This window comes from Dromiciops gliroides, chromosome 4 (assembly GCF_019393635.1).
Source record: "Dromiciops gliroides isolate mDroGli1 chromosome 4, mDroGli1.pri, whole genome shotgun sequence".
NCBI classification, from domain to species: Eukaryota; Metazoa; Chordata; class Mammalia; order Microbiotheria; family Microbiotheriidae; genus Dromiciops; species Dromiciops gliroides.
Genome location: NC_057864.1, coordinates 198,191,528 through 198,215,473, shown reverse-complemented (window position 1 = coordinate 198,215,473; position 23,946 = coordinate 198,191,528). Strand labels below are relative to the sequence as shown.

The window sequence follows — 23,946 nt, the reverse complement described above, 5'->3', positions numbered from 1 at the left end:
CTATGATCCATGTCAGGGGTTAAGAGATCTCAGCTACTTATGTTGGTAAAGACTTTGTTGGTGCCCATGAGCCCTGCCCAGGTACCAGAGTGTATGAGCCAGTAAGAGATTGATTTCTTGTCTAGTCCACCTGCCTGCCCCCTCCTCACATCTTTCTAAAAATAGAGTACTGGGGCAGCTAGGTGGTGCAGTGGATGGAGCACTGGCCCTGGAGTCAGCAGTACCTGAGTTCAAATCCGGTCTCAGACACTTGACACTTACCAGCTGTGTGACCCTGGGCAAGTCACTTAACCCCCATTGCCCCACCAATAAATAAATAAATAAATAAATAAAAAATAAATAAAAATAGGGTACCTTGGCACAAGGTAAGCCAGTCTTAGAGAGAATGGAAAAAGATGGTGGGCATGTTCAGGTGCCCAGATCATTCTCCTGTGTTCCTTGGGAATCACCCCTTCCAGGGCACAGTTAACTCTTACCCATATACCAAGATTTCCCCATGAGCTTGGTTTTCCCATCTTCCACTGGTGTTTTGAAGCTAACCCTTGACTCCTCCTATTCTCTTACCAGATGACACTACTTTAAGTGCCATAAAGCATCTCAAAGTCCAGGGCCCATGATTGTTACACCACCACTCCTCCCGCTGCCCCTCCCTGGCCAGACTTTGTTCCCTGTAGAGTTTTCTTCCCTCTCTCAGGAGCTGAGACACAACACCCAGAGAGCTGGAGGCAGGTAAGGATTCTTGGGCTGAGGGGAACTGTGACTAGATGAGTAGAGTCACCCTCACCTTCATTTTAGCCATACTTGTCCCTCTCTTGGCTTCGGGGACTCCCTGAGGTCAGGGAAAGGAAGCAGCTGGCTTGGCTTGTAGGAACCAAGGTCGCTGATACCACCGGGCACTTTCTGGGCTACTGGAACATCTTCAATTGTGTAACGAAGCCCCTGCTGGATTCTCTAGCACTGTTCCCACCCCACCAACATACCCTTACTTCTCCCCACAGCTCAGGTCCTGGCCAGGCTGGCACAAAAACCAATCTCCAGGTGAAGAGACAAAGGCAGCCAATTCAAAAATGGTAGGTGGCAAAGAGTCAATGGAGGTGGGGAGGCATTCCAGTCAGGTACTGCCTTCTCCAGACATCCTTGTGGTGAGATGCCCATCTGGTGGGTTCTGCCTTTCAAGATGTGCTCAGCTGCAGGCAACGCTGAGGGCCCAATCGGTTGAAACCCTAGGGTATTGCACCCCTTCAATCTTTTCAGTCTCCCATTTGTTTCCTCTAAGCAGGCAATTGAATAGGGCTCTGCTTGTAGGGCTCGCTATAGTTTTTCTGTTCCTGTTAAGCCTAGCCTCAACAATCCCTTTCCTACACTTTGAAGGGGACCCAGTTCACACCAGACAGCAAGAGGGTAGGGTTTGCCTCTCTCCCCATCCTCCCTCCCCTAATGCTTGGATAAATTGCTCCCCACCTTTTTGCCCAGGACCTGGAGCGGCTGGAGATCCCAGCTGAGCTGTCTGCTCTGCTGAAGACAGCGGAAGGTGAGTCCTGAAAACATTTTTCTCCTTTCATTGGAGAGTTGGGAGAATCTGGGGCATTGAATGTTGTATACATTGTCAGATGAAATTACTTTGTTGGTTGGATTGGCTTTTACTTTTTTCTTTGTTAGAAGGGAAGGCACACTGACAGGGTCGGGGCAGGGTGGACAACCATACCTATGATATACAAAATAAGGAATCAATAAAACTTTAAAAATACTTTTTTAAAAAGGGAAGGAGGGGGGCAACTAGATGGAGCAGTGGATAGAGCACCGGCCCTGGAGTCAGGAGTACCTGAGTTCAAATCCGGCCTCAGACACTTAACACTTACTAGCTGTGTGACCCTAGGCAAGTCACTTAACCCCAATTGCCTCACTAAAAAAATAAAATAAAATAAAAAAGGGAAGGAGGGGAAAGAGAATAGGTACTTTCTACACTGTCTGAGGTATTCACTTCTCTCCACTGGGTATCTATGCAGCATCTGGGGTCTGCTTTGTCCACTTGACTACTGCTCTCACCTGCCATGTGACTATCCCCCTCCCTCAAGTCCCTTGTCCACCTTGAGTGGTCCTGCCTTCCCCTGTTGTCATTGCCATGATGTGGGTTATTTTAATTATAAAAGTATTTTATTATTTTCCAGTTACATGTAGAGATAATTTTCAACATTTGTTTTTATAAGATTTCTAGTTTCAGATTTTTTTTCCCCTCCCTCTCCTCTCTCCCCCCTCCCCAAAACAGCAAGTAATCTGATTTAGGTTATATATGTACACTAACATTAAACATATTTCTGCATTAGTCATGTTATAAGAAAAGAATAAGAGCAAAAAGGAAAAACCTCAAAAAAGAAAAACAACAGCACCAAAAACAAAAGAAATAGTATGGTTCGATCTGCATCCATATTCCATAGTTCTTTTTTTTTCTGGATTTGGAGAACCTTTTCTATCATGAGTCCTTTGGAACTATCTTGTACCAACGTTCTCCTGGTTCTGCTCATCTCACTCCATGATGTGTTATTGATTTTTGTTTTGTTTTGTTTTGTTTGTGGGGCAATGGGAGTTAAGTGACTTGCCCAGGGTCACACAGCTAGTATGTGTCAAGTGTCTGAGGTCGGATTTGAACTCAGGTCCTCCTGAATCCAGGGCTGGTGCTTTATCCACTGTTATTGTAATGAAGGAGAAGGATCCTAGGAATAGGCAAAAGCAGGAGGGAGGAGGGGGGCAGATATGAGGAGCCTCTTGTGTCTGACCTCACAGTTCTGGGATGTTCCTAGGTTGTCAGCAAGTCATGGCGGAAAGCATCACTGAAGCCCTGCCCCCAGAAGTCACAGCACAGGACACGCTGGTTCTCCCTCCTGACATCGATAGATTCCCCTTTTCCAGCTTCATCCCTGGAAACTTTCAGGTGCTGCTTGCTGTCATCTTGCCTCTACTCTGTCCACTTTCATCACATGCTGTATATTCCAGCTCTCGATGTTGTTGCGTCTCCCATCTCCACGTCTGCACTGCTTGTCTCCCGTGCTTGCCAACACCTTTCCTCACCTCTCCCTCCTGGAATCCCCAGCTCCCTTCAAAATTCAGTTCCAGTGCCAACTCTGCTCCTTGTCAATCATTAGTGCTTTCTTCCCCCTCAAAACAATTGTATTAATGTTTCCCCAGTAGACTATAAGCTCCTTGAGGGCAGGGATTATATTGGTTTTTATCTTTGTATCTCCAGTATCTAACATGGTGTCTTAGGTACATACTTGGCACGTAGCAGAAATGCTTGCCAAGTTTAATTGAATTTTAGACCCCTTTTCCCCATGTTTATGTGACCCCCACTTTTCTTTTATGTGATTCTTCCCCTTTGGAGTGATTCTCCCTCACTGGGCAGCCACTTCAGATTGTGTTCACTTTAGCACCTACCATACCTGCCTACTAATAAATAGATCATCCTTTCTAGAAGCCAACCCTGCCCACTCCAGGACAGCCACTGATGTCACCTCTGACTCACCTGAATGGGGCAAGCCCTCAGCTTGCCCTGGATGTCAACAAAGTGGTAAGTGAGTGACGGTGGCTAAGAGGGAAGAGGGTCTAGGCACCACTGGGTCAAGAATCTAGGCTGGAATAGAAAGGGTAGCCAAGAGCCCACCCCTCAGCTATGGGATTACTTGTTGTGTCCTCCTCTGAGTCTATAAGGCCTTCTCCTCCCCTCCTCATAGGATCATTTATTTATAAATATTCCAGCATCCTCATTTCACAGATAAACAAATTGAGGTCTAATGAGCTTTAAAAATTTTCCTAAGGAAAAAAAAAAAACAAAAATGAAAAATGAACAACAAAAAAAGTTGCCTAAAGTCATTCATGTGACAGAGTCAGGATTGGGACTAAGGTTCTTTAACTTACAAACTCTTTGTTCTTTCCAATGCACCTCACTAAATCTTCTCATTTCCATCTTTGATTCCATTCTCCCATCTAATAATAATAATAATAATAATAATAATAATAATAATAATAATGATAATAATATATTTAAAGTAATAAACATCTTTATTTATAGTTTGGGGTTCCAATTTTTATCCTTCCTTCCCTCCCTCCCCTCCCCCTCTCCCATCTAATAACATTAACAACAGCAACAATAACCAGCATTTATAAAGCACCTACTATGTGCCAGGCACTGTGTTTTTACAAATCTCATTTGATCCCTTGTGAGGGAGGCACTATTATTATCTGCATTTTACAATTGAGGAAATCAAGGCAAACAGGTTCAGTGACTTGCCCGAGATCACACAACTAGAAAGTATTTGAGGTGGGATTTAAACTCAGGTCTTCCTGATTCTAGGCCTAGCACTTTATCTAGATTGAATGTCAACTTTCTCTCCTGTCCCTCAACCCCTTGGTGTCAATAGATGTTGCGGCTCCTGGGTGACTTATCACTACAGTCCTGGCAGGAGCAGACCGTAGGCACATATTTGGCCCAAAAAGGGCAGCGCCACCCTGCCCTGAGGAATGAGATCTTTTGCCAACTTGTGAGCCAGCTGTGGCATAACCCGGATGAACAGCAATGCCATCGAGGCTGGGCACTCATGGCCATTCTGCTCAGTGCCTTCACCCCAACATCGACCCTTCAGAAGCCACTGCTCAAGTAGGTTGGAGCTGAGGTGGCCTCTGGGAGACTGAACAGGGGAGATGGGGCACAAGGGGGACATAGGGAGAGAATAGGGGCTTACAGTCTGTGGGGAACAAAGTAGAGATAAGGGCTATGTAATGGAACAAGGCCCAGGAAGGCTTTCAGAATCTGACTCCTCCCTACTATTCTTTTTTTTTTTTTGCGGGGCAATGAGGGTTAAGTGACTTGCCCAGGGTCACACAGCTTAGTAAGTGCTCCCTACTATTCATGAGCTCATTTCTACACAAGTTGACCCAGGGGCCAGTGTCTCCCATCCCAGGCTCTTTCCTCTCCATTCAGGTTTGTATCTGACCATGCCCCAAAGGGTATTGCAGCGGTGTGCCAGCACAAGCTCTTGGGGGCATTGCAGCATTCCCAGTCAGCAGTCAACGCTGTCCGTGCCTACCCGCCTACCCAGCTGGAGTGGATTTCAGGGTGGCGATGTGGGCGTATGGCCCTCGATGTCTTCAACTTCAGTGGTAAATAGGACTGAGCATCAGCCTTCCTCAGCTCCTCTCCCCCAAAGTTATTTCCCAGGACCTACTTCCCTCCCCCACCCCACCCCTCTCCCAGCCCTTGGTTGTGCTCAGTCCCTGTGGGTTCTCTTCCCTCCTTCCTGTCCTTTGACAGGAAGTATTGACAGAGTATTGGTCCCCAATATCCCCCATCCCCCAATCTTCCCTTGATGACCCCTGTTTCCCCATGGTAATCCTTACTCATCACCTGCATAGCATTCAACATGGTGACAGCTGACTTCCCTCACTTGGGTAATGTCCCCCTTCATTCCATCTCCCCCCAATCTTCTAACCGCTGGGCTGTTCCAATCCTGCAGAAGAGCGCTACTCGGCGGAAGTCAAATCCTGGACCACAGGGGAAGAGTTTGCTGGGTGGATCCTACAGAACAGGTAAGAGCCTGGGGAGGTGGGGACGGGTTAGGCAAGGCCTACTCTGGGGCTACTCGGAATTTCTCTCTTCCTCTTCCTCCTCCATTTCTCTCAAGCTTTTTCCTCCTGGGCCACCTGCTGTCTCGGGAGTGAGCCTTTAAACTGGCCTCACTAGAAAAAGCTATGGATAAAAGGAGACAAGTTTCACTCCCCAGGGCATGTACATCAGTGATTTCATATGTGTGTGTGTGTGTGTATGTACATATATACATATGCATACATACATATATATATGGGAAAGTGTCTAAAATGTGTATGTATATGAAGTAATATACCTTAGGTGCTTTGTAAACTTTAAAATAGATGAGAGTTATTGTTGTATGTATATATATGATCGAGGATGTGTGTGCATGAGAGTTGTTGTTGTGTGTATATGACCAAGTATGCGTATGTTATATGAGAGTTATTGTTATGTGTGTATATGACCAAACATGTATATGTTGTATGAGAGTTATTGTATGTATATGACCGAGGATATGTGTATATATGACCAAGCACGTGTGTGTTGTATGAGAGTTATTGTATGTAGATGACCAAGGATATGTGTATATATGACCGAGCATGTGTGTGTTGTATGAGGGTTATTGTTGAGTGTGTATATGACTGAGCATGTATATGTTGTATTGGTTTTTGTGAAAGTGTATATGTACATATATGAAATAAAGTAAGTTAGGTGTTTTGTAAAACTTAGTGTTTGGGGGGCAGCTAGGTGGCACAGTGGATAGAGCACCAGCCCTGGAGTCAGGAGGACCTGAGTTCAAATCTGGCCTCAGACACTTCACACTTACTAGCTGTGTGACCCTGGGCAAGCCACTTAACCCCAATTGCCTCACTAAAAACAAACAAACAAACAAAAAACTTAGTGTTTGATAAATGCAAAGTATTTTTTAAATTAATAAGCATTTCTTTTCTCTCCTTCCCACCTCCCACATTAAAAAAAACTCTCTTGTAACAAATATTCATAGTCAAAAAAACCAAATACCCATATGTGAGTTATTTTCTTTGTAAGTCTTAGTTTGTGTCAAAATGGTTAACAATCATCCTATCAATATATAAGTATTTACTAAGGGTTTTGTATTTCTTGCCCTCTCAATGGGAGGGAGAGGAATAGGGAGAGGGAAAGAATCTGGAACTGATAATAAAATAAAATAAAATTTTTAAAAATTAATTTTAAAAATTAAACCAAGCATTTACTAAGCCCCTCTATGTGCCAGGCACTGTGCTAGACTCTAGAGATATACAAAGACAAAAACAAAACAATCCTCACCCTCAAATAATTTACATTCTATAGGAGGAAACTACAATAGGTAGTTTGGCATAACTGGTAGTTTCAGTCTTGCCTGAGATACTCAGAGTCAGCTCTGTGACCCTACACAAGACACTCAACTCTGTTTCCTCATCAGTAAAAAGAGGGAATTGGGTTCAGTGATCTTTGAGATGCCTTCATGCTCTAAATTCTATGAACCTATGTCTCCTTAAAATAAATAGAAGGTAACCTTGGAGTGGGAAAAACCCTAGCAGTTGGAGAGATCAGGAAATGGTTCTTGTAAGGACAGTTCACCTAATCTTTGAAGGAAGCTAAAGATTCTAAGAGATGGAGGTGAAGAGGGAAGGCAGTTCAGGCAAAGACAGGGGACAGAATATCATGTGTGAAGAAGGGCAAGAAGGCCAATTTGGTTGACCCAAGGTACATGTTGGGAAATAATAACTAAATAATAAGACTGGAAAGGTAGCCTGGAGACAGATTATGGACTTTATTTTATTTTATTTTGCGGGGCAATGAGGGTTAAGTGACTTGCCCAGGGTCACACAGCTAGTGTTAAGTGTCTGAGGCTGGATTTGAACTCAGATCCTCCTGACTCCAGGGCCAGTGCTCTATCCACTGCACCACCTAGCTGCCCCAGATTATGGACTTTAAATGACAGAATTTGTCTAGATTCTAGAGGTAATAGGGACTCACTAGAGTTAATTTTTAAAATTTAATTTTTTTTAATTAACAAAAACCTAATTTATCTCCTCCTCTGGGAGAAGAGTTTTCTAAGGAAAAAAGAAAAAACAAAATCCTTATACTAAATATGCATAGTCAAGCAAATCAAATGCCCTCATAAGCCATTTCCAAAAATCTGTGTCTCATTCTGTAAGTCCATCAGCTACCTCTGTCAGAAGATGGGTATATGTATGTGTATATATGCATGTGTGTATGTGCATGTGCATGTGTGTGTGTGTATGTGTACAAAATATGCTGCATGATGGGTCCTGGTTGGTCATAGCATTGATCAGAGTTTTTAAGTCTTTCAAAGTTGTTTGGCTTTACAATATTGCTATTACTGTATAATTTGTTCTCTTGGTTCTGCTCCCTTCACACTGTATCAGTTCATACAAGTATTCCCAAGGTTCTCTGAAACTGTCCCCTTCATCAATTTTTATAGCACAATAGGATTTTATTACAGTCAGATAAAATAATTTGTTTAGCCATTTTCCCACTTGATGAACAAGCACCCTCTTGGCTATTAGTTCTTCGGCAACACCAAAAGAGTTACTATAAGAACTTGTGTCCATGTGGGTCCTTTCCCTCTTTCTTTCGTCTCTTTGGGGCAGAGGTCTAATACCACTTCAGTTTGTTGAGCAGAGGAAACACATGCTCAGATCTGTGCTTTAAAAATACCACTTTAGGGGCAGCTAGGCGGCGCAGTGGATAAAGCACGGGCCCTGGATTCAGGAGGACCTGAGTTCAAATCCATCCTCAGACACTTGACACTAGCTGTGTGACCCTGGGCAAGTCACTTTAACCCTCATTGCCCCGCAAAAAAATTTAAAAAAAAAAAGAAATACTGGGGTAGCTAGGTGGCGCAGTGGATAGAGCACCAGCCCTGGAGTCAGGAGGACCTGAGTTCAAATCCAGTCTCAGACATTTAACACTTACTAGCTGTGTGACCCTGGGCAAGTCACTTAACCCCAATTGCCTCACCAAAAAAAAAAAAAGAAATACCACTTTGGCAGCTGTCTGGAGGATTAACTATACAGGGAAGGAAGTTTAGGCAAATACAAATGGTGAAATGATTCTCCTTATGGTAGAATACTCATCACTTACTAAGAAAGATCCAGTGGTAGTAGTGGAAGTATGTTTGTATACCAAACATGTGCTAGTCATTCTCATAGGAGAATTTTTGGGCAATCTTAGAGGTAGCCCAGTAGCACAATAGATAGAGGGATAGACGTGGAGTCAGGAAGACCCGAATTCAAATTCTGCCACTTATTCTTACGGGTTGTGTAATCCTGGGCAAATCAGATAACCTCTCCCACTCAATTTCCTCATCTGTAAAATGGGGATAATATTAGCACCAAGATCCCAGGGTTGGTGAGAGGATTAAACAAGGCTTTTTGCAAACCTTAAAGTGTTGCATAAATGCTAGGTATTATTAATCTTAATGAGCTCTTATGCACACTAGTTCTCAGGTACGGTGTGTATGTGTGTGTGTGTGTGTGTGTGTGTGTGTGTGTGTGTGTGTGTGTGTGTGTGTGTGTAGATGCTGAACCAAAGTTTTGCTACAGCTTTCAATTGACCCTACTTTCTTCCTTTCTTTGCTACTCCCAGGGGCATGGAGCAGCCTACCCGGGGCTGGTCAGTGTCTCTGCTCTCTGGAGATTCCTGGCAGGACTTGGTTGGCTGTGACTTTGTGCTGGATCTGATTGGACAGACTGAGGACTTAGGGGACCCCAGTGCCCCTGAAAGCTACCCCATTGCCCCATATAATGTGTGAGTGCTTCCCCTTGCCCCGTCTAATTCATATTGCCCAGGATGGGGATGGTAAATCGACTTCCCCTCCCATTTCTACCTGTGATGTGACCACTGTTTCCTACAGAACTTACCAAGACATCCCTCCACCCCCAGGAATCCAGGCTCCCCCCTTGGCTCCAGGGCCGCCTCCAGGTCCTGCCCCATCACTGCCTCAAAGGAGCTTTGCAAGTGAGGACTATAATTAGCTTCCTGAGACAGAGCAAGAGAGGGCTTATTACAGGGCAGGAGATGGGGGGCAATGAATTTGGAGGGGGAGTTGGGAAGTCATGCTAGGCTGAGGGGTGCTGGGCCTGGAAGCAATTTTAACAATCCCTGTTAACTCTTCCCAACAGAGGAACCCCAGAGCCCCAGGAGCTTGGATGGTTTTCTGGATAACCTTTTTGAGCCTGTGCTCTCCTCGGGGTCCAGGGTGAGTTCTACACACTTGTCCAGAATCTGCCAGTTCCCTTGCTTCTTTCCCAGATCCTCTTCCCTGCCTCTATCCATCCTCCAGTTGTCACTGTCTCTTCTCCCAATCCTTGCACTTGTCTCATTCCATTGACTCAAGGGCCCTGGGCTCTGATGTGCTATTGGCTCTTTGTCCCAGAAGGATCTGGAACAAGCCAGGGCACTGCTCAGCCGAATGAAAGGTGGTGGAGGCATTGGGACTCCGCAAGGAGGCTACCCCATGAGTGAGTATAGCGCTAGATCCTGGCATCCTTGTGCCAATCCCCTTGGGCATACCTGGACCAGGGAAAGGGAGGGGGGGCTGGCAGTTGTTATAGGCCTTGGCACCTAAACACATGCTCTCATTCATTGAGGGCTTCCGCTATGGGTGCTTTTTCTTAGGTTCTAGGTACCCTAATGAGCTCTGAGCTGGGTTCAGCCTCAGTGTTTATCAGTAGATCTACAATTGTCTGATCCCTTTCCCTGAGTCCTTCCTCTGAGGCTTTGAGTATCAAGGACCAGTGGGTACCAATGCAAATGACCAAAGGTTAGGAGGAGAAGTCTGCTCATGGACTTGGACAAATTGTAATGAGGTCACTTGGTTGTTAAGGAAATTGAGTGCCAGTAGGGAGTCAATACCTGGGTAGTTGGGCACCTCTTTTCCATGGGTCTCCTTGCTCCCGATTCCCTGGGCTGTCCTTCCTGAATTAGGAATGCAGGAAATTGCTCCCCAGATATAGGGTGGGGATTGTAGTAGACACACATCCTAAATGTCTACCCATGGGGTAGAAACAAGATGCCTTCTCTCCCTTCCTCCCCACCCAGTGTATCCAGGGATGATGCAGATGCCAAACTACCAGCCTGCCATGGGGGCAATGATGCCAGCACCAGTACCATTTATGCCACAAATGCCAGTAATGCCAGCAATGGGAGCCATGCCTTCAATAGGTGGTGTCCCAGCTATGCCAGGTATAGTGAAAAGACCTAGTGTACTGAGTGGGCATAGGACTATTGTCTCCATCCACAGGATGATGACCAGGACATGGGCGTGCCTGTAGGAGGAGAGAAGGTGATGCCAGGGTGTCACAGCTTCCCCCTGGGAGTAGGGAGGATAAGGGGTTTGGCAGATCACTCGTGTCTATCAGGGAGATAGCCACAATAGTGGTTAGGGTATGAGGATTGGGACCACTTGAACTATGGGTTTGAAACTCACCTCTGATATTAACTGGCTGTGTGACCCTGGGTGAGGGACTTAACCTCTCTGATGTCTTAGTTTCTTCATCTGTGGAGTGTGGCTAATGATCCCCAGAATAACCATATTTCAGAATTGTTGGGAGGATCAGATGATGTGATATATGTAAAGTCGTTTTTTGCCTATTATTGTTGTGTCCTATTTGCTTCTTAGCCATGATGATGCCATCCCAGCCCCAGCCTGTGGTGCCCACGCTCAGTGCCAGAGAGCTGGCTGCACAGCAGCAGAGCTTTATCAACCAGCAGGCCATGATCCTGGTGAGGGTTGGAGTGGTCAGGATGTATGGGGAGGGTGCATGACGTAGTGGCAACATCGCTGGCTCTGGAGTTAAAGGGCCTGGGTTCAAATCCTGACTCCGACAGAAACTACCTTTGTAACAGTAGGCGAATCACTTTACCCTCATCTGTATGATGAGTAGATGTAGAGGACTTCTAAGTCCCTTCTCGTTCTATGAATGCTGTGCTGATGGGCATGAGGGAGGCAGGTTTGTTGGGAAAGGGCTCTGCTTAGTCATCCGATCCTGTGGGGATACCCAGCAGGGTTTCTTATCTCACCGCGTTGCTCTTTCCCTTTCCCTCCCCCCTAGGCTCAGCAAATGACCAGCCAGGCCATGACACTTTCCCTGGAGCAGCAGGCCAAACAGCAACATCTGGCTCAAGCGTCCACATCTGCATCCAAGCCCATTCCCAAACCCAAGAAGTCCCCAGCTGTTGTCAGCTCACCTGATCCCAAGGCAGAGCCCCAAAGTATCCTAGAACCGGTACAGGCCTGAGAGGGATAAGTGAGAGTTCCCAGCAGGGATAGGTTGGGTCTTGTCCCAAGGGGAGCATTATAGCAAAACCAGGCAGGTGGCAATACCAAGGGTGGAAATGGAGATGGAGTATTCTAGGGCCTTAGCCTTTGGGGGCAAACATTAATAAAGCGGGGCAGCTAGGTGACACAGTGGATAGAGCACTGGCCTTGGATTCAGGAGGACCTGAGTTCAAATCTGGCCTCAGACACTTGACATTTACTAGCTGTGTGACCCTGGGCAAGTCACTTAACACCAATTGCCTCACAAAACAAAACAAAACAAAACATTAATCAAGGAAAAAAGAGAAAAGAAGGAAGAGGGAAGGAGATGCCAATGTGTCCCAGCTCCCAGTTGGTGTGGAATGGGTAACAAGCATGGCAGAGTTCTGCCAAGGTATAGCAAGTGTCTGGGGAAAGGGGGAGGAGGTAGCCATTATCTTGTTCCCAACAGGTAGTGATTCCAGACGAGGTTGAGGAGACTCCAAAGCACCTCAACACCTTCCAGCAGAAACGGGATTATTTCCAGAAGATAGGTAAAAGATCCCAGGCAAGGGATCTCTGCAGGCAGAGATAATCTCACATTTAGAAGGGTGGGCTCAAAGACTGGGACCCTGACACAACTTCTCTAGACCAGGGCTTCTTAAACTTTTTCTACTTGTGACCCATTTTCACCTGAGAAATTTTTATATGACCCTGGGTATATGGGTATATAAAATAGGTAGACATAACTTTTTACTGTTGCCAAGTTTTTCACGACCCCCACATCCAGTTATGTGACCCCATATGGGGTCATGACCCACAGTTTAAGAAGCTTTGCTCTAAACTATCATTCCAGCACAATTATGCCAGGGCAGAGGAAACTCAGGTCCTCTTTCTGTATCCAGTGGGGCAGAGTGGCTTGGCAACAGGGCCCTTATTATATGATAAGGGCTAGGGCCAATATCAGCAGGGATGGAAGCAGTTGTGGTGGCAATGGGACTGCTGAAGGAGGGAGGCAGCCATACAATGGATAGAAGGCAAAGAAGATGGGACAGTGTCAATACTGGTATCTCCTGGCAGGGCAAGAACCTATTCGGTTGAAGAAGGTGAAGCCACCTGCAAAGGTGCCCATCCCCCAGGGGAAGATAGAGCAGGAAGAGGAAGAAGAAGAAGAAGAAGAGGAAGAGGAAATCAAAGGTGAGGGTGATGTTGTAGAAAGAGTCCTAGTTTGGGAAGTGGGAATCTTGGGCATTGGCCCTTGCTATCGGACTAACTGACTGTGAAACTTGGGACCTTGGGGCAGCTAGATGGCACAATGGATAAAGCACTGATCCTGGATTCAGGAGTACCTGAGTTCAAATCTGGCCTCAGACAGTTAACATTTACTAACTGTGTGACCCTGGGCAAGTCACTTAACCCCAATTGCCTCACAAAACAAAAAAAAAACAAGAAACTTGGGACCTTGCTCTCCTCCTCTGTAAAAATGAAAGAGTTGGACTAGAGTCTAAAGTCCCCTTTAGTTTTGACATTCTGTGGTTCTGTATTGCAAGGTAGGTGGAGTAGATTGATCCCACTTACTTGTATGTCACCCCCTCATTCAGCCTGCCACTTGACCTAATCTCATAATTAATTTTTTCATTCCAAGCTTTAGAGCAATTTAGGGATATATTGGATCTATTCTTCTTAGGTTTTTTGTTTTGTTTTTTTGTTTGTTTGTTTTTTTGTGGGGCAATGAGGGTTAAGTGACTTGCCCAGGGTTACACGGCTAGTAAGTGTCAAATGTCTGAGGCCATATTGAACTCAGGTCCTCCTGAATCCAGGGCCAGTGCTTTATCCACTGATCCACCTAGCTGCCCCCTCTATTCTTCTTAGTTAATAAAACTGCAACTCCTTTGTCAGTTGATTGGTCACCAAGAACCTATTAGGCACTTACTATATGCCATGTACTTTTCATTAATTAATTGATGTGAACCATCATCCCCGTTCATCAAATATTATTTGTTTAATCTTGTCAGATCCAGAGGGTCTCTGTGTTTTTGATATCTCTCTCTCTTTTGGGGGGCGGGGTGGGGCAATGAGGGTTAGATGACTTGCCCAGGGTCACACAGCTAGTAAGTGTCAAGTGTCTGAGGCCGGATTTGAACTCAGGTCCTCCTGAATCCAGGGTTGGTGCTTTATTCACTGTGCCACCTAGCTGCCCCCTCAAATATTATTTGTTAAATAAACTGAAGAAGCCTCCTTTCCTAGGAACCCATTACTCATATTCATTTTATTAACAAATGAAGTTAGCAATAAAAAGGCAGAGGTAAACATATACAGTATGTTGGTTATGACAATCAAAGTCACCTTAAACCCTCATTATAACAATAGATGATTTCACTTCCAGAAACACAGTTTCACTATTCATAGTTACATTAGTCCTTTTTCTTTCTCCTCTTTTTAGTCATCACAGGAAAATTTTTCTAGAATTTTGCTGCTCTTCACAGACTTTTTTTTTTTTTAGGTAAAAATGTCACTTTTATTATGTTGTCCCTGCCTACCCATGAACAATTAATATGGTATTCCATACATAAAATTATTTTCATGCTTTTCATTTTCATGTTCCATTGGTTTGAATATGTTGCCTCTGGAAAAAAATGTTCTTTTGAAAGGAAAAAATACACAATACATTCTTAAAATTTATTCTAGACTAAACACAGATTTTATCAAGATCATTCACAAACTATTCTTAAGATTTTCTTTTTTCTTTTTAACATAAAACATCTTGAGTTCTGACAAAGAAGCTTCTTCTCTTTGTCTTCTGCATAGATACTGAGTAAATATAAAGAATATCTAACTCTCCTAATCTCCACAAAGAGAAAAAATACCTCACAGTAGGAAATTCCTTTTTTTTTAATTAGATTTTGGGGGGGCAAGCTAGGTGGCACATTGGATAAAGCACCAGCCCTGGATTCAGGAGGACCTAAATTCAAATCCAGCCTCAGACACTTTACACTTACTAGCCGTGTGACCCTGGGCAAGTCACTTAACCCTTATTGCCCTGCCCCCCCAATTAGATTTTTGTTACCATCTTTTGCTCTTATATTGTCTATATTTCCCTTTGTATCCTTCCTCTTTTCCCCTCCCAAAGGACCATCCCTTAAAATAAAGGATGTTTCTGGGGGGTGGGGCAATGAGGGTTAAGTGACTTGCCCAGGGTCACACAACTAGTAAGTGTCAAGTGTCTGAGGCTGGATTTGAACTTGGGTCTTCCTGAATCCAGGGCTAGTGCTTTATCCACTGTGCCACCTAGCTGCCCCCAAAGGATTTTTTTTTTTAAGAGAAAGAAGAGGGGGAAAATTTATCAAAATCAATCAACATGGGGCAGTTACATGGCACAGTGGATAGAGTACTGTCCCTGGAGTCAGGAGGACCTGAGTTCAAATCCAGTCTCAGACACTAGCTGTGTGATTCTGGGCAAGTCATTTAACCCCAATTGTTTTATCACCACCATGACCTCTCAAAAATCAATCAACATGTCAATAAAAATCTGATGCTATATTCAATGGACTTCCAATTGCCAGCATAAACTGCCCTTTCTAAAATATTTAATTTGGTTGTTTAAAGATACAGTATGGTATCTATAGACTCCGTGGGAGAATTAATTGAAATAGGTCTTATACTAAGTAGGAGTAAGAAGAGGAAGAGGGGGATGGAACAGATAATTGAGACTTGCACCACAAACCCCCAGTATTACTAACTAGCATTCTAATTCTTTTCTCCTTCCTTCTTATAGCACCTACTCCTCCTCCTTGTCCCCCTCCCCCAGTGGTCAAGAAACCACTTAAAAAAAAGGAAGGAGGAAACAAAACTCAGAATAAAGATGGTGCTGGACCCAAAACAGCAGATGAAGCTAAAACTGACACTTACCCAGAAGCCAAAAGCCAAAACGAGATTAAGGAAAGGCGTCAAGCTACTGTGGTACGAAGTTCAAACCCATCCCCCCAAAAAGGAGAGCCCAGCAGAGAAATTCGAAACATCATCAAGATGTACCAGAGCCGCCCTTCACCAGTGCCTGAACCAATACAGCCCACCAGGTCAGGGCCACAGAGGTTACTGGGACTTGGAGGAAAGCTTTCCAAAGGGATGGTGTGGAGGCTTCCCTGGGACTGATCCTCTGTCTCCCTGTTCCTTCCCCAGGAAACCTCAAAAATTCCTAAAGAAGAATGACCCCAAGGATGAGGCCTTGGCCAAACTGGGTCTTAGTGGCAACTGTCTGCCTCCTTCGGTAAACCTGAGGGACTGGGCCCCTGAAATCCTGGGTTTTACACTTCTGACTCCTTTTCTGTTCCTTTTCATTCTTGGGGAATTCTGAGTGTGGGAAGGAGCAAAAGTCTTCTGGTCCCCTTTCCCATCCCTTCATGGCCTTAGGTCAACTTGTCACCTTCAGGACTTCTGAGGGAAGGGAAAGATGCCTAGTGGGCACAGGCCCATGAATAATTCCTCTCAATTTCCTCCTAGCCATCACCTCTGAGCCCTAAGGACTCCCCACCACCTGTTGCACCTCGGCCCAAGACCTCCATCCCCTTTGAATCTTCTAGTTCCATCAAGGAGAAGCAGAGACCCATTATGGATTTGTTTGCCCCAGTTCAATCCGTGACCTCAATTCCCCAGCCTCCATCACCCCCACCTCTACCTCTATCCTCCTCAGATAATCCGGACCCACCCAGTTCAGGTGAGGACCCCCCCCCCCAACCCCCAACCCTTCCTAGTCACTCTTACTGGCATCGTTAAGGGTTGTTATCATCTCCATCCTGGGTTTCTGGGAGACAGGTTTCTGGATGACCTTTTATATATTGGGTTTTTTTGGTGAGGCAATTGGGGTTAAGTGACTTGCCCAGGGTCACACAGCTAGTAAGTGTCAAGGGGCTGAGGCCAGATGTGAACTCAGGCCCTCCTGAATCCAGGGCCGGTGCTTTATCCACTCCACCACCTAGCTGCCCCTGTTTATAAATATATATTAATTTTTTTTTTCTACATGACCTTTTTAGGGAGAAATGGGTTTCCAGGTTGTACTACTCTGGCATGGTAGGAGAGGTGAGATTGAAGGAATGCTTAAGGTCCCTTCCAACTCTGAGATTTTCTGATTCTTTGGCTTTATAATTAAATCTAGAAGGTGTTCCTAAATCAAGTTTATTTCCATCCCGAGTGACAGCTATCTTGAACAGGTGGCTTTTGGCACTGGATGGGTCTCACTATTCTAACTAGATAGACTTTTATTTTTGAATATGGGAGAGCTGGGCTGGAGTACCCAGCTTTGTGAATGGTGTTAAAGCGCCACCAGCCAAGTAACTTAGTTGGTCAAAGGGCTATGGATTTACAACTGTACTAGGGTGGTGGAATGGATCTGTGATTTCTGCTGTTGGGGGAAGCTGATAGATTGTTTGAGTTTGGGCTAAAGATGATCAGGTGTCCATACTAAATCTGGAACCAATATGGTGGGGCCCTGGGAAGTAGAGGGCCCCCAATTTGACTAAGATTGAGAGAACAGGGAAGTTGGAAAAATGGAGCCAGGTAAAGCTTCTGTACTGAGCAGTATTCAGGGTTTGGATCCAGCCACAAGTGGTATTGTATTCCCAGCCTGAGTGAGATCGGGAGACCCAGGCCCCCTCTTCCCCCACCCCCCAAAAATTGAGGTAGAAAGAACTTTAGAGGCCCTAGATGAGGAAACTAAGGCAAACAGGGTTAAGTGACTTGCCCAGGGTCACACGGTTAGTAAGTGTCTGAATTCAGATTTGAACTCAGGTCTTGCCGATTCCAAATGTAGTGCCCTAGCCAATCTACCATGTGAAGGATGGAGGTTAGAGGTTGGGAAGGAGCTAAGGAATAATGGACTGCCCCATATCCAAGAATATTCCAGGATTTGAGAAGGTTAAGGACAAGAATTGAAAGGATAGGAATAATAAGAATGGAAATCCATGCATACCTAACCTAAAGCATTAATTTTTCCTAGGAAAACATTACAGGGCTTTGTTCTACAGACATAACATTATAAATGCTTTGGCAGTTATTATTATATTGAACTGGACCACATTATTTGGAGTGGGGGTGGCTATACTAAGGCTAGGACTGCTGACCTTGAAGGCAATGGAGATTGAGGGGCCATTCTTTTTTTTTTTTTTTAGTGAGGCATTTGGGGTTAAGTGACTTGCCCAGGGTCACACAGCTAGTAAGTGTTAAGTGTCTGAGGCTGATTTTGAACTCAGGTACTCCTGACTCCAGGGCTGGTGCTCTATCCACTGCGCCACCTAGCTGCCCTGAGGGGCCATTCTTTACCTCACTCTCTTCTCTCCTCTTGGGGTCCCTGGGGAATGAGACTCTCATCAAATAATTCTTTCTCCTTTCTCTCAACCTCCACAAACCTGCCTCAGGTCCTCCCCACTACAAGAGACCTTTTCTGATCTCTTTCTACTCCCATCTCTATGGCTCACCACCCTCATTCATGATTTCTCCTTCTGGAATTTAATTTGTATCACTTTATATAGATAGATTTAGTAACTGGATCTGTGATTTTATTGATAAAGGGAACTCCCTCTACCTATGCAATGCAAGTTGGCATGTTATCTTATTGGCAATTTAGTCCTGGAGTTGTCTACAGCCTAGCTTCTTAAACTGGGACCGCTAGGTGTCACAGTGGATAAAGCACTGGCCCTGAAGTAGGGAGGACCTGAGTTCAAATTTCACTTCAGACACTTACTAGCTGTGTGACCCAGGGCAAGTCACTTAACCCCAATTGCCTTAAACATCCAGGGCCATCTCCAGTCATCTGGACCCAGATGGCTCTGGAGGAGAGAGTGAGGTTGGCAACTTTGCACAGCCCTTCCTCACTTAAATCCAACTAACTATAAGTCATGACATCTCCCCCATATCATGGTCCTCTGTGAGAATGAAGGACAAACAACAATAACAGCTTCTTAAACTGTGGGTTGTGACCCTACATGAGGTCACATAACTGGATGTGGGGGCTGTGAAAAAATTGGCAATAGTAAAAGGTTACCTATTTTATATACCTATATATCCAGGGTCACATGAAAATTTCTCCCCCAAAAAAGGATTGGGAGTGGAAAAAGTTTAAGAAGCCCTGGCCCAGAGCACTGAGAGGTTAAGTTGTTGCCCAGAGTCATACAGCCACTATGTATCTATGGTTAGATTTGAACTCAGAACTCATTGAATTCAATTGAATTCTTAATGAGTCTTATCCCTCACTGATGACTCAATCTTTTATTTAACAAATACTTATTTTTTTTTCTTCTATTAAATTTAACATTTTGGTTTTCCCCCAATGACATGTAAAAACAATTTAAAACATTTTTTTTTTCAAATTTTGAATTCCAAATTCTCTCCCTCCCTTCTTCCCTTCCCCCCTCTCACTGAGAAGGCAAGCAATTTGACACAGGTTATACATATGTAGGCATGCAAAACACATTTCCATAACAAATACTTATTTCAATGCACAGTGCTAGTCACTGAAAATACACAGATAAACAAATGACAAGGTCCCTCCCTTCTATGGGGGAGAGGGATACAGTGTGTACGCAGGTATTATACAAGGTAGGGAATGAGGGGGAAAAGGAAGAAATGCAGATTAAATGTTCTAGGAATATTCGAGAAGAGAGAAAAACACTTTTAGCAGCTGGGATCAGGTGAGGCTATAAGGAGTAGAAGACGACTCAGCTAAACCTTGAAAGAGCTGAGAGGATTCTGAATGGGAATGAGGATGGAGATCATTTCTTCAAAGGGAATTGATCCAGGGAAGCTAGGTGGCGCAGTGGATAAAGCACTGGCCTTGGATTCAGGAGGACCTGAGTTCAAATCCAGCCTCAGACACTTGACACAACAAACTGTATGACCCTGGGCAAGTCGCTTAACCCTCATTGCCCTGCCAAACAAACAAACAAAGGGAATCAATCACCCTGTGAAGATGCAGAGAGGCCCCAAGACTTGAGGCTAACAGTGAGTGGTCCATTTGTCCGGAATTAGTGTCAAGTGTTGGATGAGAGACAGTGAGAAATGAGACTAGAATAGTTGGTTTGGATCATATTGTGGGATTCTAAGAAGTTTGTTTTTTCAACCTCGAAGCAATAGGGAGCAACTGAAGGCTATTGATAAAGTGAGTCTTATAGTCAGGTTTGTGCCTTAGGAAGAATATTTTGCCAATTTCCTGGAAAATGGGGTGAAGAGGAGAAACTGGAGGCAGGGAGACCAACCAGAAGGGTATTACCACAAAGTACATAATTAAAGGACTAGTCATGGCAAGGGAACAAAGCAGAAGAGAGAGTTGTTGTGGATTTGGCAATTGATTGGATACAATAACTAATTATAATAATGACAGCCAGCATTTATATAGTGCTTTGAGGTTTGGAAAGCACTTTCCAGATATCTCATTTAATCCTCACAACCTCCCTGGAGAGGTGGGTGCTATTATAATTCTTGTTTTACAGATGAGGAAACTCAGGTACACAGAGGTTAAGTAACACAAGCTAGGCAGTATCTGAGACTGGATTTGAACTCAGGTCTTCTTGACTCCAGGGTCTGGCATTCTATCTAGCTTTGCTACCTAGCTACTTCATGGGATTTGGGATGGTGCTAATAGCTAGAGGGAGCAGTGGATAAAGGGAGTCAGGAAGACTCATCTTTCTGAGTTCAAATCCAGCCTCAGACACTTATCAGCCGTGTTACCTTGGGCAAGTCACTTACTTCTGTTTGCCTCAGTTTTCTCATCTGTAAAATAAGCCAGAGAAGAAAATGGCAAACAGCTCCAGTTTCTTTGCCAAGAAAACCCCAAATGGGTCATGAAGAGTTGGACATGACTGAAATGACAACAACAAAGGAAAGCACAGGGTTTCAGAGTCCCTAATGTTATTTTTTCTGACCTCTAGGCCCAGTTCTGTCCATGGGAGATGAACATATCAGTACCCAGTTGCTTCGTCCCTCAAGCAGCGTTTCCTTTTCCTATGCCAGTGCCACTTGGAAGCTGTTCCTTCGAAAAGAGGTAGGGCCCTGTCCCTTTCTCCCAATGCTCTTGGCCTGGCCTTCCTAGAGAAAGTGACGAGCCACAGTAGAAGGTGGGGGGCTAGCCAGAAGTGGGGCCTTCCCATTTCCATGCAGACAATGGCTCCACTATTCCTTGGGATCCTTTCTTATCTCCCTGTACCTCTCACAGGTGTTCTACCCCCGGGAAAACTTCAGCCACCCCTACTGTTTGAGACTTCTTTGTGAACAAGTGAGTGCTAGATTATTCGTACCCCTCTCCCTGAAAAAAATTTGCAAATTTGTTTCAATAACCCTTCACGTCATGACAGTCCAAGTGGTTTCATGCTATCCCAGCCTACTCAAAATCTCAGCTATGGTCCCTGGATCTGCTCTTCCCCATCACTTGTCTTCCATCCTCCAGAAGCCCTCTGCTCTTCCCTTCCCTACCTTTCCATCTCTTGACCACTCCCACTTACAATCCTTAGTCAATGGGCATTTCTGCTTTCATTTGGACATTGGGAGTTGGGTAGATTGTGAAGCAATCTGATAAAATGAATTCAAGTTATCTCTCCCAGGAGAATTTTCACTTTAAAGGAGGTGATGTTAACCTACATTAATCAATGATTGGCAATCCTTCAGGCAGCAGAATTAAATGAACCCTGGGGCAATATAGGGCCTGTCATAGTATTTCTTTTTTAGTGAGACAATTGGGGTTAAGTGACCTGCCCAGGGTCACACAGCTAGTAAGTGTTAAGTGTCTGAGGCTGGATTTGAACTCAGGTACTCCTGAATCCAGGGCAGGTGCTTTATCCACTGCGCCACCTAGCTGCCCCCGTCATAGCATTTCTTAAGGCACAGTCCCAACCACACCCTATGTCTAAGATTGATTTTCAGTTGGTGGAGGGGGAGTGCTGAGAGACATGGAGATCTAGACATGTCCAGAGATGTCCCTCAAAGATATGAGATATACACACTGAGACACAAAGATACCCATAGACATATACACAGGCATCGAGGGGCAGAGAGAGAAAAGGACTGAGACATAGACAAAAAGAGACGAACAGATCAAGATATACTGAGGCGGGGAACAGAGGTATTACCCTCTAAGAGTCTTGGACTATTGGTATTTCTATCTGTGATCATTCCTTGGGAGAGTGACTCTGACCCTAGAGGCCCCCATAGTGATGACACTTTGCTACATCCTCAGATCCTGCGTGACACCTTCACCGAGTCCTGTATCCGAATCTCCCCAGAGGAACGGAGCAAGATGAAGGATATGCTAGGTATAGGGTTTAGGAAACCTTGGGGTTGATCATGGTGGTCAAAAATATGGGAGAATCTTGTGTTCTAAGCATTCAGAGCCAAAGTCATATTGGAGGGGGTGAGGAAAACTGATGGAGGTATCTGTGTGGGGGGTGTCTCTGGAAAGGGACATACCCCTCCATTTGGCAGTAGTCCTTGGATCTAAGACCTTGGGTAGTCAAGAGGGGATAAGGCCTAGCGATGGAGGGGAATTGTCAAGGAAGATAGGGGGGTAATGGCCAAATTAAGAAAGTCTCTTATCTACAGCGGACTTGAAGGTGGGCATGGATGCCAGTTCCATCACTGAAGACAGTGTAAAGAAAAGAATCGTGGTAGCTGCCCGGGACAACTGGGCCAATTACTTCTCTCGTATCTTCCGAGTATCGGTCAGTGTAAACATACTCAGCCCTGACAGAGCCCTTTATCTGAAACTGTGCAGGTTTTTTTTAGGGGGGCATTGCTCATGAGTCCTAGTTTGCCCAAGCATTTTTTTTGGTGCCTTGGAATGTCATCCCATGTCTTTCATCCATCAAAGTCAGCCACCATGTTGAATGCAGGGTCCCATGTGCTGGGCATTATGGGGGGACAGAGGAATGGAAGGAGGAGACCTAATCCCTTCCCCCAGGGAGCTCCCAGTCTAACCAGAGAGACATGGTTCCTTCCTTCCTCCTGGTCTAACAGAGTAGTCCTTGCCCTTGGGAAGAAGCTCCCCGTCAGATAAGGGAAACAGGACAAAGCTCCTGCCAACAGGAAGGAGTCCATGAGCTTGATGGCAGTGACAAAATGGACAGACAAACATAAATATTTCCATAGCACTCAAGAAGCAGTTTATTTTTGGTGGGCGGGGCAATGAAAGTTAAGTGACTTGCCCAGGGTCACACAGCTAGTGTCAAGTGTCTGAGGTCGGATTTGAACTCAGGTCTTCCTGAATCCAGGGCCCGTGCTTTATCCACTGCCCCTCTTAGCTACCCCCTCAAAGTTTATGAATTTAGCAGAGTTGAATATCTCCCATGTCTCCCTTGGCCCTCTCCTCACTCCACCTGGGGATTTTCCCTCCCATTCCCATGATTCCTCTGTCAACATTGTGACCCTGAATTTCCCTCCAGGGCGAGAATGGCAGTGATGTACAATTTCTGGCTGTTTCCCATCGGGGCTTTCGCCTGCTCAAAGTTGTAAACAATGCCACTTTCCGCACAGACCACCTCAAGACTCTCTGCAGCTACAGGTCAGGAGGGGTAGGAGGTAGCAGTAGACACCGGCATACTGGGAGCTTTCCCTTTCCTTAAAGATAAGTTGCGTCTCTCTAAAATAGGATCTGCCCTTCGTCCACAGTTTTGCAGAAGTCCTGGAGGTGGCGGCCCAAGAACATGGCATTCTCCAATTCTCCCTGAGGAATGAGCAACTAATATTGCGCACAACTCAAGCCCAGGTCATCAAGTCCATGGTGGAGTTGTTCCTGAATGAGCTCAAAAAAGTGAGTGGGCATGGGGCAGGGGTGAGGAAGAGGGCAAAGTTGAAGAAGGGGAGGAGGGGTCATTGGAGGCAGATTGAGTAACAGCTGTAGATGGTGGGGGTACCCAGAGGTTGGACAACAGGTATGGAGGAGGAAGATAAGTTCTTATGGAGAGAACTACGACAATAATAGGTTGTCCATATCACAATTGGATATTCTAATCCTCAATAGACTATTATCATAGAATATTTGAACAAGTTTAGAAACACCTAAGGCATCATCTAACCCAAAAGTTCTTTAAGTTACTGGTCATGG

The 23,946-nt window shown here is 45.0% G+C and overlaps 1 protein-coding gene across 1 annotated transcript in view; it reads left to right on the top strand.

Annotated features, from left to right (window-relative positions):
* MYO15B (myosin XVB) overlaps positions 1-23,946 on the top strand; it is a 32,913-nt gene that overhangs the window by 167 nt on the left and 8,800 nt on the right. Inside the window, 27 exon segments of the mRNA XM_044003294.1 lie at positions 675-729; positions 840-927; positions 1,474-1,531; positions 2,799-2,929; positions 3,467-3,562; positions 4,413-4,648; positions 4,973-5,151; positions 5,505-5,577; positions 9,212-9,373; positions 9,480-9,583; positions 9,748-9,824; positions 10,002-10,086; positions 10,667-10,810; positions 11,247-11,350; positions 11,680-11,853; positions 12,337-12,418; positions 12,945-13,061; positions 15,640-15,940; positions 16,044-16,131; positions 16,365-16,632; positions 17,460-17,468; positions 20,783-20,895; positions 21,067-21,126; positions 22,084-22,159; positions 22,446-22,564; positions 23,285-23,403; positions 23,511-23,652. Of these exon segments, the coding sequence (XP_043859229.1) occupies positions 675-729; positions 840-927; positions 1,474-1,531; positions 2,799-2,929; positions 3,467-3,562; positions 4,413-4,648; positions 4,973-5,151; positions 5,505-5,577; positions 9,212-9,373; positions 9,480-9,583; positions 9,748-9,824; positions 10,002-10,086; positions 10,667-10,810; positions 11,247-11,350; positions 11,680-11,853; positions 12,337-12,418; positions 12,945-13,061; positions 15,640-15,940; positions 16,044-16,131; positions 16,365-16,632; positions 17,460-17,468; positions 20,783-20,895; positions 21,067-21,126; positions 22,084-22,159; positions 22,446-22,564; positions 23,285-23,403; positions 23,511-23,652 (3,260 nt within the window).